The 13,608-nt window shown below is 45.3% G+C and overlaps 1 protein-coding gene across 9 annotated transcripts in view; it reads right to left on the reverse strand.

The window, feature by feature from the left end:
• ARMC9 (armadillo repeat containing 9) overlaps positions 1–13,608 on the reverse strand; it is a 73,623-nt gene that overhangs the window by 55,055 nt on the left and 4,960 nt on the right. For 8 of the 9 annotated variants that reach the window (XM_085892850.1, XM_085892851.1, XM_085892847.1 and 5 more), the window contains exons 4-5: positions 11,782–11,943; positions 4,154–4,309 (exon numbers count right to left, since the gene is read on the reverse strand). In XM_085892850.1, the coding sequence (XP_085748976.1) occupies positions 4,154–4,309; positions 11,782–11,943 (318 nt within the window). Of the gene's footprint in view, positions 1–4,153; positions 4,310–4,969; positions 5,860–6,278; positions 6,344–11,781; positions 11,944–13,608 lie in introns of those variants that run through there. The other variant, XM_085892853.1, reaches the window with a different exon arrangement.

Raw genomic sequence — 13,608 nt, forward strand, 5'->3', positions numbered from 1 at the left:
AGCTGCTCAGGGAGCTGAGGCGTAAAACTGTACTTGCGCCAAGGGTGGACAAGGAGGGCTATGCGCTAGGAATCTGTGAGGGGGTTGAGCATCACCTATGGCCAAGGGATTCTCATTTTGCTTAAAGGCGAATTTGCGCATTGCGTTCCTCCAAGCCTATACCTCGGTGTACGGCAGTTAGAGCAGAGGGTGGTGGGCTCTTGACAGATGAGTCCGAAGTGAAGGTCCGCTGGGCGGGTTACTTTAAGTGGCTGTACCAGGCTGATCCATCAGCTGTTGAGTTGGATGTCAGGGGTGTTTGTGTCCCTATTGCTGATCCTCCAATCAAATGTGATCCACCTTCGCTTGTGGAAACACAAGCTGAGGTGAACCGGTTGAAATGGGACAAAACTCATGGGATATGTGGCATCCATGCTGAACTTCTCAAGGCTGGTGGAAATGCTATGCTCGTGTCATTGCATGCAATTCTGTGCTCTGCCTGGAACACAGGCATCATCCCAACTGACTGGAAGAGGGGCCTTGTTGTCAATCTCTGGAAAGGGAATGCTGATCACCAGGACTGCAACAACGACTGAGGGGTGACACTGCTCTCAGTGCCGAGCAAGATCTTTGCTCGGATAATTCTTGATAAGGTTCGCCACGATATGCTTCAGCACCAGCGTCCAGAGCAGTCAGGCTTTACACCAAAGAGGTCAACAATTAACTGTATCCTTGTTCTTCGGTTCCTCACTGAAGCAGACAAGATATTTGGCAGGGGCTGCTTGCAGCCTGTGTTAATCTCTGTAAAGTGTTCTATTCAGTGAATCGGGATGTCCTCTGGAGGATTCTTGGTCTTCGTGGGATGCCACCAAAACTGATCAATATGATGTCTGAACTATACTCTGGTACTGAGAGTGCTGTGAGATGTGGTGATACCATGGCTGACTAATTTCCAGTTATTACTGGAGTTCGTCAGGGGCGTGTCCTGGCCCCCACACTTTTCAGTGCTTGTATGGACTGGATTCTGGGGAAGATGTCGGAGAGATCAAGCTGTGGTGCATCGTTTGGGAATGTCAAAATCTCTTACCTTGATTTCACAGATGATGCAGTCATCCTTGTGGAGACTCTAGATATTCTTTTGGGGGCCATCGAAGTGCTGAATGAGGAGTCGGAGCTGCTGGGATTACAGGTTTCCTGGGTCAAAACGAAGATCCAGGCTTTCAATGACATCTTGGATGCTGCTATCTTGTCTGTACCTGTTTGTGGTGAAGATGTTGAGGTCACGGAGAGAGATTCACTTTCCTTGAAAGTGATGTTCATGTCTCTGTTGGCTGTGAGCCAGATGTCAATAGACGTCTGGGTCAGGCCTGGGGAGTCATGGATTCACTGTATAATGGGGTGTGGCGCTGCCGGTACCTATACACGAGGATGAAAGTCCAAGTCTTCAGGTCCTTGATGCTTCCAGTCTTGCTCTACGGATGTGAGACTTGGACTCTGACCTGGGATCTGAGATGGCGACTTAATTCATTTGGTACCAGGTTTCTTCAGAGAATCCTTGGCAATTGCTGGTCGGACTTTGTGTCCAACGAGCGATTGCTGAAAGAGACTCAAATGAGATTTGTTACCTGCATAGTCCATGAGCGTCAGCTGCGGTTGTATGGACATGTGGCTTGTTTTCCTGATGCTGATCCTGCTCACCATATTCTCTCAGCGAGGGAGCCTCGTGAGTGGAGGAGGCCAATGGGTTCGACTACATGTCTGGTGGTTGCAGCAGGTTGATCAACATCTCAAGGAGATGGGGATGGGCCAGGCATCTGTCTGGGGGATGGGCAAAGGGAGGCCTTTGGAGTACTGGCGGAAAGTGGACGCAGCGGCGTGCTGCTCCATCATATGCTCCCATACCTGACCTGACCTACAAGGCAACAAAAGGTGAAAATGTTGAACGTGGGTCTTGACTTTCTATAGGCACTGTAAACTATGTACAGTGGGGAGAACAAGTATTTGATGCACTGCCGATTTTGCAGGTTTTCCCACTTACAAAGCACGTAGAGGTCTGTAATTTTTATCATAGGTACACTTCAACTGTGAAAGACGGAATCTAAAACAAAAATCCTGAAAATCACATTGTATGATTTTTTAAATAATAAATTTGCATTTTATTGTATGAAATAAGTATTTGATCACCTACCAACCAGTAAGAATTCCGGCTCTCACATACCTGTTAGTTTTGTCTTTAAGAAGCCCTCCCATTCTCCACTCATTACCTGTATTAACTGCACCTGTTTGAACTTGTTATCTGCATAAAAGACAGCTGTCCACACTCAATCAATCAGACTCCAACCTCTCCACAATGGGCAAGGCCAGAGAGCTGTCTCAGGACATCAGGGACAAAATTGTAGACTTGCACAAGGCTGGGATGGGCTGCAGGACAATAGGCAAGCAGCTTGGTGAGAAGGCAACAACTGTTGGCGCAATTATTAGAAAATGGAAGAAGTTCAAGATAACAGTCAATCTCCCTTGGTCTGGGGCTCCATGCAAGATCTCACCTCGTGGAGCCTCAATGGTCATGAGAAAGGTGAGGGATCAGCCAAGAACTACACGGCAGGACCTGGTCAATGATCTGAAGAGAGCTGGGACCACAGTATCAAAGAAAACCATAAGTAACACACGACGCCATCATGGATTAAAATCCTGCAACGCACGCAAGGTCCCTCTGCTCAAGCCAGCGCATGTCCAGGCCCATCTGAAGTTTGCCAATGACCATCTGGATGATCCAGAGGAGGAATGGGAGAAGGTCATGTGGTCTGATGAGACCAAAATAGAGCTTTTTGGTTTAAACTCCACTCGCCGTGTTTGGAGGAAGAAGAAGGATGAGTACAACCCCAAGAACACCATCCCAACCGTGAAGCATGGAGGTGGTAACATCATTCTTTGGGGATGCTTTTCTGCAAAGGGGACAGGACGACTGCACCGTATGGAGGGAGGATGGATGGGGCCATGTATCGCGAGATCTTGGCCAACAACCTCCTTCCCTCAACAAGAGCATTGAAGATGGGGCGTGGCTGGGTCTTCCAGCATGACAACGACCCAAAACACACAGCCAGGGCAACTAAGGAGTGGCTCCGTAAGAAGCATCTCAAGGTCCTGGAGTGGCCTAGCCAGTCTCCAGACCTGAACCCAATAGAAAATCTTTGGAGGGAGCTGAAAGTCTGTGTTGCCCAGCGACAGCCCCAAAACCTGAAGGATCTGGAGAAGATCTGTATGGAGGAGTGGGCCAAAATCGCTGCTGCAGTCTGTGCAAACCTGGTTAAGAATACAGGAAATGTCTGATCTCTGTAATTGCAAACAAAGGTTTCCGTACCAAATATTAAGTTCTGTTTTTCTGATGTATCAAATACTTATTTCATGCAATAAAATGGAAATTAATTATTTAAAAATCATACAATGTGATTTTCAGGATTTTTGTTTTAGATTCCGTCTTTCACAGTTGAAGTGTACCTATGATAAAAATTACAGACCTCTACGTGCTTTGTAAATGGGAAAACCTGCAAAATCGGCAGTGTATCAAATACTTGTTCTCCCCACTGTACATTATGGAGAGACAACTTAACTCCACCTCTGAAGTGCATCTATTTGACTTGAGATGAGACAATATGAGTGGCACAACACAGGCAACCTGGAGATCCCTCATTACTACAGCTACGTTGTGGTAGAGATACACCAGATGATTGATTTCTTCATTGGTTGGTGAACCACACAAACATAGTTTGAGAGGTTGAATGTTACAAAGTCAAATTGGAGATAGCAACCGCTCAGAAGGTCAAATCGCTCTGCTCCATTCCTCATGGTTCAGCATGGTGAACGGTCTTTCACCCCTCGGGAAATAATACATTAAAGCTGAGAAGATCAATTGGACTTCAGGTTCCGTGTAACCCCATGAGATTTGTGATAGAGACAACAATGAGCATAGAATAGCAAGTAAATACGAAATTTCGGGTCAATGAAAATATCAAACCTGTTTAAATTTACAGACGAAATTGGCTACACAGTATTGTGATTGCATGTCAAATTTATAACCGAGCTTAATTAAAGCTAAAGCAGAGGTTGACTTAGAACTAATCATGTACATGGTGCATATTGCAGTAAAATGTAAATGAAGGGTGCACAGGTTTACCGTAAATAACTTTTGGAACGTCGGATGAGAAGAAGGATTCTGTACTGATGGCAAGGCAAAAAATGGCAGCAATTCTGGGTGGTGACTGAGCTCAGCTCCATGTGTTGCCAAGTAGATCTTAAACCGTTTCATTGTTATTCCAACACCATCCTCAACCTAAACACACAACAAAGGGTGCACAAGATCCATTTAAGGTGTTCGAGGTGTTAAATATGCTAGTCTTTCGTTCGGGTTCAAGTTCAAATTGTTTTTCACAATCATACATTTTCATCACTTGCAACAGCTTGAACCGATGGAAAAAATAATTCAAGGTAGCAGTAGCCATTGTAGAATCTAGATAGATAGACAAAATGTTTGTTGTTGGAGCGAGGCATACTGTATATACACTGTAAGAATCTACAACTCTAGGTTTTTCAAAAAAAGTTGGTATTTTTCAATAGATTACAAAATTACATCTTTACAACAAATATAATGTTATATTTGTGGGGTAGATGGAGGAATTCCATAATGAAGATAGGATTGTATAGTATAGCATCGTCTGTGGACGGGAAAGAGACATCTCGATGTAAATTAAGTGGGGAAAACTGCGAGCTTAAGGTTGTTACGTGTCACCACATGGGGGGGGGCTGGGGGGGGGTGCTGTGTTAACGAGGTAGGGCTTTAGGCTAGTTTCTCCCCGTGTGATTGCCCCCGTGAACCTTTCCTATGTTTTTGCATTTACAAAGCATGCTATAAAAAGGAACCACGTTCTTACAACAACAATAACAGAGCCAAACATTTCTAAGCAGGCAAAACCCCGCCTTCCCAGCTTCGTACCAGCAGCCTACGCCCCCGAGGCTGATGATTGATTGGTGTGACGTCAGAGGGAGGATGATAGAGTAGAGACGTAGTCAAAACACAGAGGGTTGCTTGCTTGTTTTCTCCTCAACATGGTCAAGAAGGCTGAGCGATTCTCATTGTTCATGTTGTGTGAATTTGCTCGCGTGCTGGCGCAACATGCTAGCGATTGATCATTCGCTGGGTCATTAAGTTTGTGCGTATTAGGAGAGGAGCACGTCTCTCATCTCTAACTCAGCAGTCTTCTGTTGTATGTTCAATGGAGAAGGCAGCACCATTTGCTGTGAGCGGACCTGGTGCCCTGAAAGGAGCGGTGATGGCAATTCCAATCGTTATAAGGAGCTTTGATGATGGATGGTGGGCGTTTGGCGTTAAGGAACGTCCACATGAATTGTCTCACATATGTGGCCACTGAGAGTGTCCTCAAGCCATTTGGTGCATTTCCTCCGTAGAGAGTGACTCCGCGCCATTTCTGCTTCCTGCACTGTGGCTTCGAGGCTCGATGACTGTGAGACTCCTCAAAGGTCGTCTCTGAACACAAAACTGAGTGCCGGCAGAAAGGGATGATTTTCATCTTTCCACTTGTCTGTGTTTGTGACTGAGTGGACACATCTCAAATTCGGATTTAGTTTTACTTCACTTTTCATTGTCACCCTTTGGTATATTTTCATTATAACTCATTAAACCATTATTTGTTCAATTTACTTGTGTTTGTCTATTTGTTGTGGGACTGAGAATAAACCCGCGTGTTTCCACACCACGGTGAGCGCCTCCTCCGTTTCCCGTCCTGCGCGCATCTCCAAGGATCTCGGCTGTTCGCCTCCAAGTTAAAACCATTCGGCTATCCATCCAGGCTGGTGTGAATCGGCCTGGACACGACAATAACGTAGTGGCTTTAAAATGTGAGAAAGAAAAGTTTGAGAAATGGGAAAGGAAGCAGATACAGGAATAACCAGAAGAACATATTGGGCTCAATCAATTTTTGAAATGTCATGCCACATATCGTTTTTGGAAATTCTCGTATCCAAATCTGGATTCGGATCTTCAGCAAAATTTTATTAATTCGCCCTTGTCGCACACTCAATGTGTCCACCAAGTTTCGTCTGAATCCGTCCACAACTTTTTGAGATATCGTGCTAGATATCGTTTTTGGCCCAATCTATCAATGGTGAAGAATCACCTTAAAATTCTAGTAGCCAGATCCGGATCCAGATCTTCACCAAAATCCAATCAATTTGTCCTTGTCACACACTCAACCTACCCACTGAATACAACAGGTACAACCTACCCACTCACACACCAAAACTGCCCACCAAATTTCATCCAAATCTGTCTGCAACTTTTTGAGATATCCTGCACACAAACAGACAAACAAGAAACAAGAAGAAGACATCGTGCAGAGCATGATACTTGCAAAATCCATCAAAAAATTTTTACCTCAAAAACAATTGGTGGTTTAATTCAATGACCAAATATGCAAATCCTCTTCAAATTTCAAGTCAAATGCATGAAAATTGCGAATTTTAGAAAACTGGCCAAAGTTGACCTCAAAAATACTTGTTCATTGAATTCAGTGACTTGAAATGCAAATCTTGTTGAAATTTCAAGTCAATCAGATAAAAATTGAGGATTTTAGAAATTTGACAAAGTTACTTACCTTCGGCTTCTGTTGACCTTTTGACTTCAAAAACAATAGACTTCTTGCTTAAGACAATCTCTACCAGGTCGTGAAGTTTCGTGAAGATCGGTTTAAAATTGTGACCAACCAATACTGTATATACATGTACTGCTCTTGAAAAAAAAAATTGATTTCGCAAGTAACAAACAAACAGACAATCAGGCAGACAAAGGTGAAAACATAACCTCCTTCCATCTTCGGTGGCGGGGGTAATAAGGGAATGCGGGGAAGTATTGAAAAACGATGAAGAATGGGGGAGAGAAAAGGATTAAGGAGAGGGCCACCCCGGACTTGTCGATAAAATTGTTGTTCCCTTTCCAGGGTGAAATGGTCTTCAAACTTGAGAATTTAATAATCTTCCCAGTATTGGCTGCAGAACAATCCTACTGGGAAGTAGGGGACTGCAGCTCTGCTAAGCTCTTACCTAATAGGCATAGCATATGCAACTGTTTAGCTAGCAGAGCCTTTTTTTAAATTAAATTGTTCCTGGCTGCTCCCAGAACTGTTTTATGTACCACAGACAGGTTAATGTGTGGCAGGCATTTGCTATTGCTCAGGATGCAATGCAGCAATAGGTGATGTGGAACTTGTTTCATGACACCCACTACAGTTGTGGGCTCTGATCTCGAGATCTCAAGATGTCTATATCTTATCGAATAAATAAATGTAATTGTGTGTGTGTGTGTGTGTGTGTGTGTGTGTGTGTGTGTGTGTGTGTGTGTGTGTGTGTGTGTGTGTGTGTGTGTGTGTGTGTGTGTGTGTGTGTGTGTGTGTGTGTGTGTGTGTGTGTGTGTATCTGTGTGTAACACCGATCATGCCAAAACTGATCCGATAATTTTTTTAGTGATTCTTCACCATTGAGAGACAGGGCTAAACTAATATATAGCAGGATATCTCAAAACTTTGTGAACAGATTCAGATGAAACTTGGTGGACAAGTTTGGTGTGTGACCATAACAAATTGATTCGATTTTGGTGAAGATCCAAATCCAGATTTGGATACGAGAATGATTTACTATCTAAAGTGATTCTTCACCATTGAGATCGGGTACGCCTTGTACGAACCGGATCACTCCACCGGACCGGATCACTTTACCGGATCGGATGCAGCCAAGCGACACTGCCAATGACGTACTGGCTAAAAGGAACAGATCATTGGGAATAAAGTCCCGGCTAAGCTCGGATTCGGACCATGCTGGACCAATGGAAGAAAAGACAAAAACGAGGAGGGAACATTCCTAATAATAATTTATTTTCAAGCAGGCGAGGAAAGATATGTGGCACAGTGAATAGTTTTACTGTTGTGTGTAATGCAGGGATAGAAATAAGCATGGTGCGACAATAAACAGGCAACTTACAAAAGGGGGCACAGAGCAGACTTAACGAGAAAATAATAACAATAATAATAACGATCTACTGCAGTCTTACTTAAGCAGACATGCACCAGGACACACACACAAACACACACACACACACACACACACACACACACACACACACACACACACACACACACACACGCACGCACACACACACACACAAACACACATGAAGAGAGAGTTTAGAACCAGGAATTGGGCACCATAAAGGAGGAGCTTGAGTCGAGAAGGGGCGGAGACCAGAGTGCGAGGGTGTAGTAATAGGCGGGACCAGGTAGGCGGGTGAGGTCGACGTCGTGTGGGCGGAGACGTGGAAGCAGACACCAGGCAGCAGGAGGCGAGTCGAGGCGAGGTGAGAGAGAGGCGGAGAAACTCAAAAAAGCAAGAGGCAAGAGAGAGACGGAGGAACTTCAACCTTTTATAGGATTTGCAACTCGGGGGGAGGGGCCACCCCGAATCGTAACGTCATCACGTGAATCGGGCGCTCCGATTGGCCCCGATCCCTCACATGGCCCACCAGCTTGGGCCGGAAACCGCCTCACTTAGTTTCCAGCAAGGCCATCCCAGACAGCGAACACATCTCGCTCCACGTCATGACACGAATCGCCCACACCGAAATTGGCACGCGAATCATCCTGAAAAAACCCCTGGGCCGTGCCCGGGCGACCGGTCGAGGGTCCCGCATGCCCGCTCGGGCGTTTGACCAGCGTCGATCAACGCGCTCATTCCACACGCGCCAACGTGGCCCGCACTGTACATTCCCTGGCTCGATCGCAGCTCTGCTGGCCGTAGAGACGAGAAGACGTTCACCATCCGTGGAAAATCCACTGCTGCCAGCGAGGACCGAAGGTACATCATCATGGATAAATCCGTGCACGTCTCATGAGCGGCGTACGTGTCTGCTTTCGAGCACATTCCATATAGTGCGCGGGGTTCCGCCATTACGCACGTGGCCAGCGCTTGTGTTCACACGACTCTGCTAGTTTGTGCGTGGGGCGAACACCAATATGTGTTGGATATTGAGGTTGAAAATGAACAAGCCGCTTCTACCCGCACACTTGTATCCTGCCCAACATGGCATGGAGTCGGCTTTATCGGCCTCCGTACGCATTTCGTGCAGCGTGGGCGTCGTGCTGGCTGTGTTTCCCATGCCGTGAAAAACACCATTCCTGCAGCCTCTTAAGAGGTATTTATTCGCATGCCTTTTTAATGCAACCGGCAATCTTCCCCAGATCATCGGAAGCTCGAGTTGATAAACCCGCACCAACAAGCACACCACATGACTCGGCGCTGCAGTTTCCCCACCGCGGTGCCGCACGCCCTGGCCTCCACGAGGTCCCACCTTACATCGAAGGCGCACGTGGCTGATTTACCTCAGGAACAATCAGAAAAGAAAAAGAGTAGGGATGAAATGAAGAAGAAAATTATTTAAGCAACCCTAGCTATTAGATCATGGCAACGCACTCCCTTGTTGTCCCGCTAAACAAAAGGAAAGGGGCTATCTACACGTTTTATAATGGAATAACTGTCTTGGGACACCTATCTGTTGTATGCATGCGGCTCCGAGAACCGCAACAATATTTTAAAAATGTATTGGGTCTGATATGTTCTCGTGGATTAGGCATTACATGGCAGAGGTATGCCCTTTAACGAGTGTCCTTCTAGTTGTTATTGCAATTCCCTTAATATAATTTACGCATAATAATTTGCTATTTTGATGCATATAGTGCCTTCAGAAAGTATTCACACCCCTCAACTTTTCCACATTTTGTCGTGTTACAGCCTGAATTTAAAATGGATTAAATTTAAATATTTTGTCATCGATCTACACGAAATACCCCATCATGACAAAAGTGAAAACATGTTTTTAGAATTTTTTTACAAATAAATTTCTAATGAAAATCTGAAATGTCTTGTGTCACTAAGTATTTTGTCAATCTATAAAATGTGGGGGTTGACAGGACAGCTCAGAGATGGTGAACTGGCTTTGGAGCTGGGTTTAATCCTCCACATAACTAAAAACAGTTAACTTGGCACTAAAAACAGTTAACCAGGTTTATTTTCCATGATCAGACAACTTCATGAAAATCAGAATGGACAAGTTATGCACAACGTTGGCTTTTGTAGTCCCTTCCTGATTTCCAACCGTGTCAAACAAGGTTGTGTTCTTGCCCACACCTTGTTACCTGTCTTTTTTTTCCAGCATGATGCTCCAGCAAGTGACTGATAACTTGGAGGAGGATGTCTCCATTTGTTTCCAGACACATGGAAATCTCTTCAACCTCAGACGACTACCAGCCTACAAAAAGACTACACAATAGCTAATTTGCGAGCTCCTGTGCTCTGGTGGCTCATACACAGTTTGATCTGCAGCACATAACAATCTCCTTTGCTGATGCAGCACATCTGTTTGAGCTTATCATTAGCCTGAAGAAAACTGAAGTTCTCCACTATCCTGCTCCATGCCAAGCCCATTCACCACCAAGGATAATTATTGAGGGAACTGAGCTGAATGTCATCCAACAGTTCACTTACCTGGGTAGTGTCATCTTGCGTGATGCCACAATCAATAAGGAAATTGACAACAGGATCGCTAAAGCCAGCAATCCCTTTTTGATACTTTTTAAGCATGTCTGGAAAAACCACAACCTACGGACGCAAACCAAAGTCATGGTTTACAGAGGGGTTGTCATCCCCACCCTCCTTTATGGCGCTGAGTCATGTGTCATATATTGCTAGTTTGCGTTCCTCCTTGAGCGTTTCAATCAACACTACCTCCGTGCCATCCTCAGAATCTGATGGCAAGACTTGATTAATGATGTGGAGGTGCTAAAAAGATCCAATACCACCAGTACAGAGGCCATTCTCCTGCAGACTCAGCTGAGATGGGTAGGTCATGTGGTCCGGATGGACGACAACCACCTGCTCAAGGCTGTGCTGTATGGGGAGTTGAGCATCAGAAAACATGACAAAGGGGCTCCATATAAACGTTTCAGGAATTCACTGAAGAAGTCCCTCTTGATCTGCAATATCAACCGTCAACTGTGGGAAACGCAGGCCACAGACCATGTTGCTTGGTGACTTCATATCAAAAGTGCAACAGCCAACTTTGAAAACCAGCGAATGGCCAGCATCGAGTAGAAGAGAAGAAGAAAAGACCGACTCCCACCCATCAACAATCAGATGTATAGGTGCAACCATTGCGGCAGGGCCTGTCTCTCAAAAATTGGTCTTGTCATCCACCTTCAGGCCTGCCATTGCCAACTACCTTCCTCATATCTTCGTTTGTGAAGAACTCCCAACAACAGCTCTGGTCAAGTTCTAAATTTCTTTCCTGCTCGATGAATGCTCTAGCAAAACCTTTCATTTCAGTAACAAGCCATCCGAGGAAATTTTTCAGCAATAGAAACCTCAATGAGCCCAGATACTCTCAGTGGGTAATGCTGACAACAAATTGTAAATGTTTCCATAGCTATGAAGAACCAATTCTGGACAGGTGTTAACTGAGTCGCAAGTTGTGAAATTTCTGCTGAGCAGCCATGGTAATCAAACCCACATCATTGGGAGTCAAACCATTAAGGATTTTAACAACTCAACCATCAGCTGCTCAAAGGGTTATGGCAATAACAAATATGTACATGAATTGTATCAGCATGGAATCGAGATCCATTTAAAGAAAAATTACTTTTGTTAAACTATAAACAAAGATAGTACTGCAGACATCAACATTCTTACCTCTGTGGCTGTCCGGAGAGGAAAGATGGCAAAGTGAATCTGCAGGTAGAATTCCAGCTGTTGTACTGCAGTATCGGAGTCACTGAGATTGGGAATCAAGGTGTTCCAGATACTAAAGAAAGTTTCCCAATCACCGCTAGAGTAGGACAACAGCAGATCTTTCTGTAAACAAAAATGCACGAAATCAGTCTTGGATCAAATGCAACTTCGAAAATATGCTGTCAAAGTGCACTGACGAAAACGGAAATATTGAGTTTTCCATGATAACTCAATATACTGCTATGGTGGTCATCCCTGGATAACTCCAGATGGCACGATGAGTCATTAAAGACCACGATCACCTTCCGTGCCGTTAACCTCATGCCAGCTCCCAGGTCCAAAGCCATTTTAGCATTACAGGTGAGGTTACTATTACTAACGTGCATCACGCTTGCAGTTACATGACAGAACTTATCTGATCAGCCGAGCAGGACTGCACCACATACTGCATTCTTATCTACAGCCCAATTGTGCTAGACCAATGGACCATCAGCTGTCATATGTCGCCGTGCAGGAGAAGTCAAGACACGAATGCGTTTTATACATGTAATCAAATCTGGCATGTATTTATAAAGCAATGCACAAGCACATAAAGTATTTACAAAGCCATAACACTTTCCCCTTATCCTCCACACATACGTATGCGTCCTCAGATTCCTAAGCAATCACATCACTTTACAACATGGCTGGTCTCATCAATCTCAGAGAAGTGATAGAAAGAGAGAGATGGGGTATGTGTGTCTGAAACTCTCCACACCTTGCGGCAGCTCTGCAGAGCGAACACAATCTCCCTGGTGTGAACACTGCTGGAGCTCCCCACAAGTCTCAGTCTTCATATGCGCCATGCCGGTCCGTTTTCCCATTATAAACTGCGTCACAACTACAGCATGCGTGCAGCCATCCATACTGTCGAGCACTCAAATCCCGGTAGCACAAACGGATCACCATCGTGTGCAGTCACCCATACCGTGAGGAGGTGAATCCCAGGACCATCAGGCCAGACCATTGGGTGGCTGCAACTCAGGTGTGTCGGGGCCATAACACCACCCCATCCATTGGGACCATACTATGTGCAGAACGTTGGTGCTGCCTAAGCAGTCTCCTTGGCTATTGGGCACAATCCTGGACGGGTCGCCACTCCGACACAGGATACCATCATGCTGGCACTCATTTTGCCGACCTCGGAAGGATGACAGGCAGAGTCAACCCCACCTGGTATTAATTCAACAGCCAAGTGGGGTTTGAACTCAGGATCATAGGATCCCAAGCCCACCACTCCAACCATTATGCCAACACCATGCATGTAACACCACCCCAGCTACTTCTTTCTCACCTCTTCCTATTCTCAACCCTCATCCCGCACTTCCTCTCATTTTTTCGGATTTCTGGATCTATTTTGTGTGGAAGTGTTTCGTGATTGTTGTAAGAATTCTGAGGACGGGTGTGTCGCATAGAGGTAATGGGAGTATTATACGTGTTGTAAACACTTGTTTGCCTGCCACAATAAATACTTGCTTGACTGCCGCTGTCAATACAAGCTTAAAACCGTCTTGACTTGTCCTGTCCTGCTTTGATTGTGAAATAGTGTGCCTGCAGACCATTGACCGAGAGTTGATCATCCTCTGATAGACGATAGAGTGTGATTCATAATGCTGATTCGCTCGGCCAACTAACATCCGTTGCGCAGCTGCCGGCATGGTTCCCTATCTGCTTCGGTGATCTCACAGGTTTGGTAAACCTACCCTGGGTGTGAAGATCCAGCCAGAGGTAAGTGTTGCAGACAGCATC

Source organism: Eptatretus burgeri, chromosome 8 (genome assembly GCF_056783735.1).
Source record: "Eptatretus burgeri isolate ZD-2024b chromosome 8, Ebu_testis_v1, whole genome shotgun sequence".
Classification (NCBI taxonomy): Eukaryota; Metazoa; Chordata; class Myxini; order Myxiniformes; family Myxinidae; genus Eptatretus; species Eptatretus burgeri.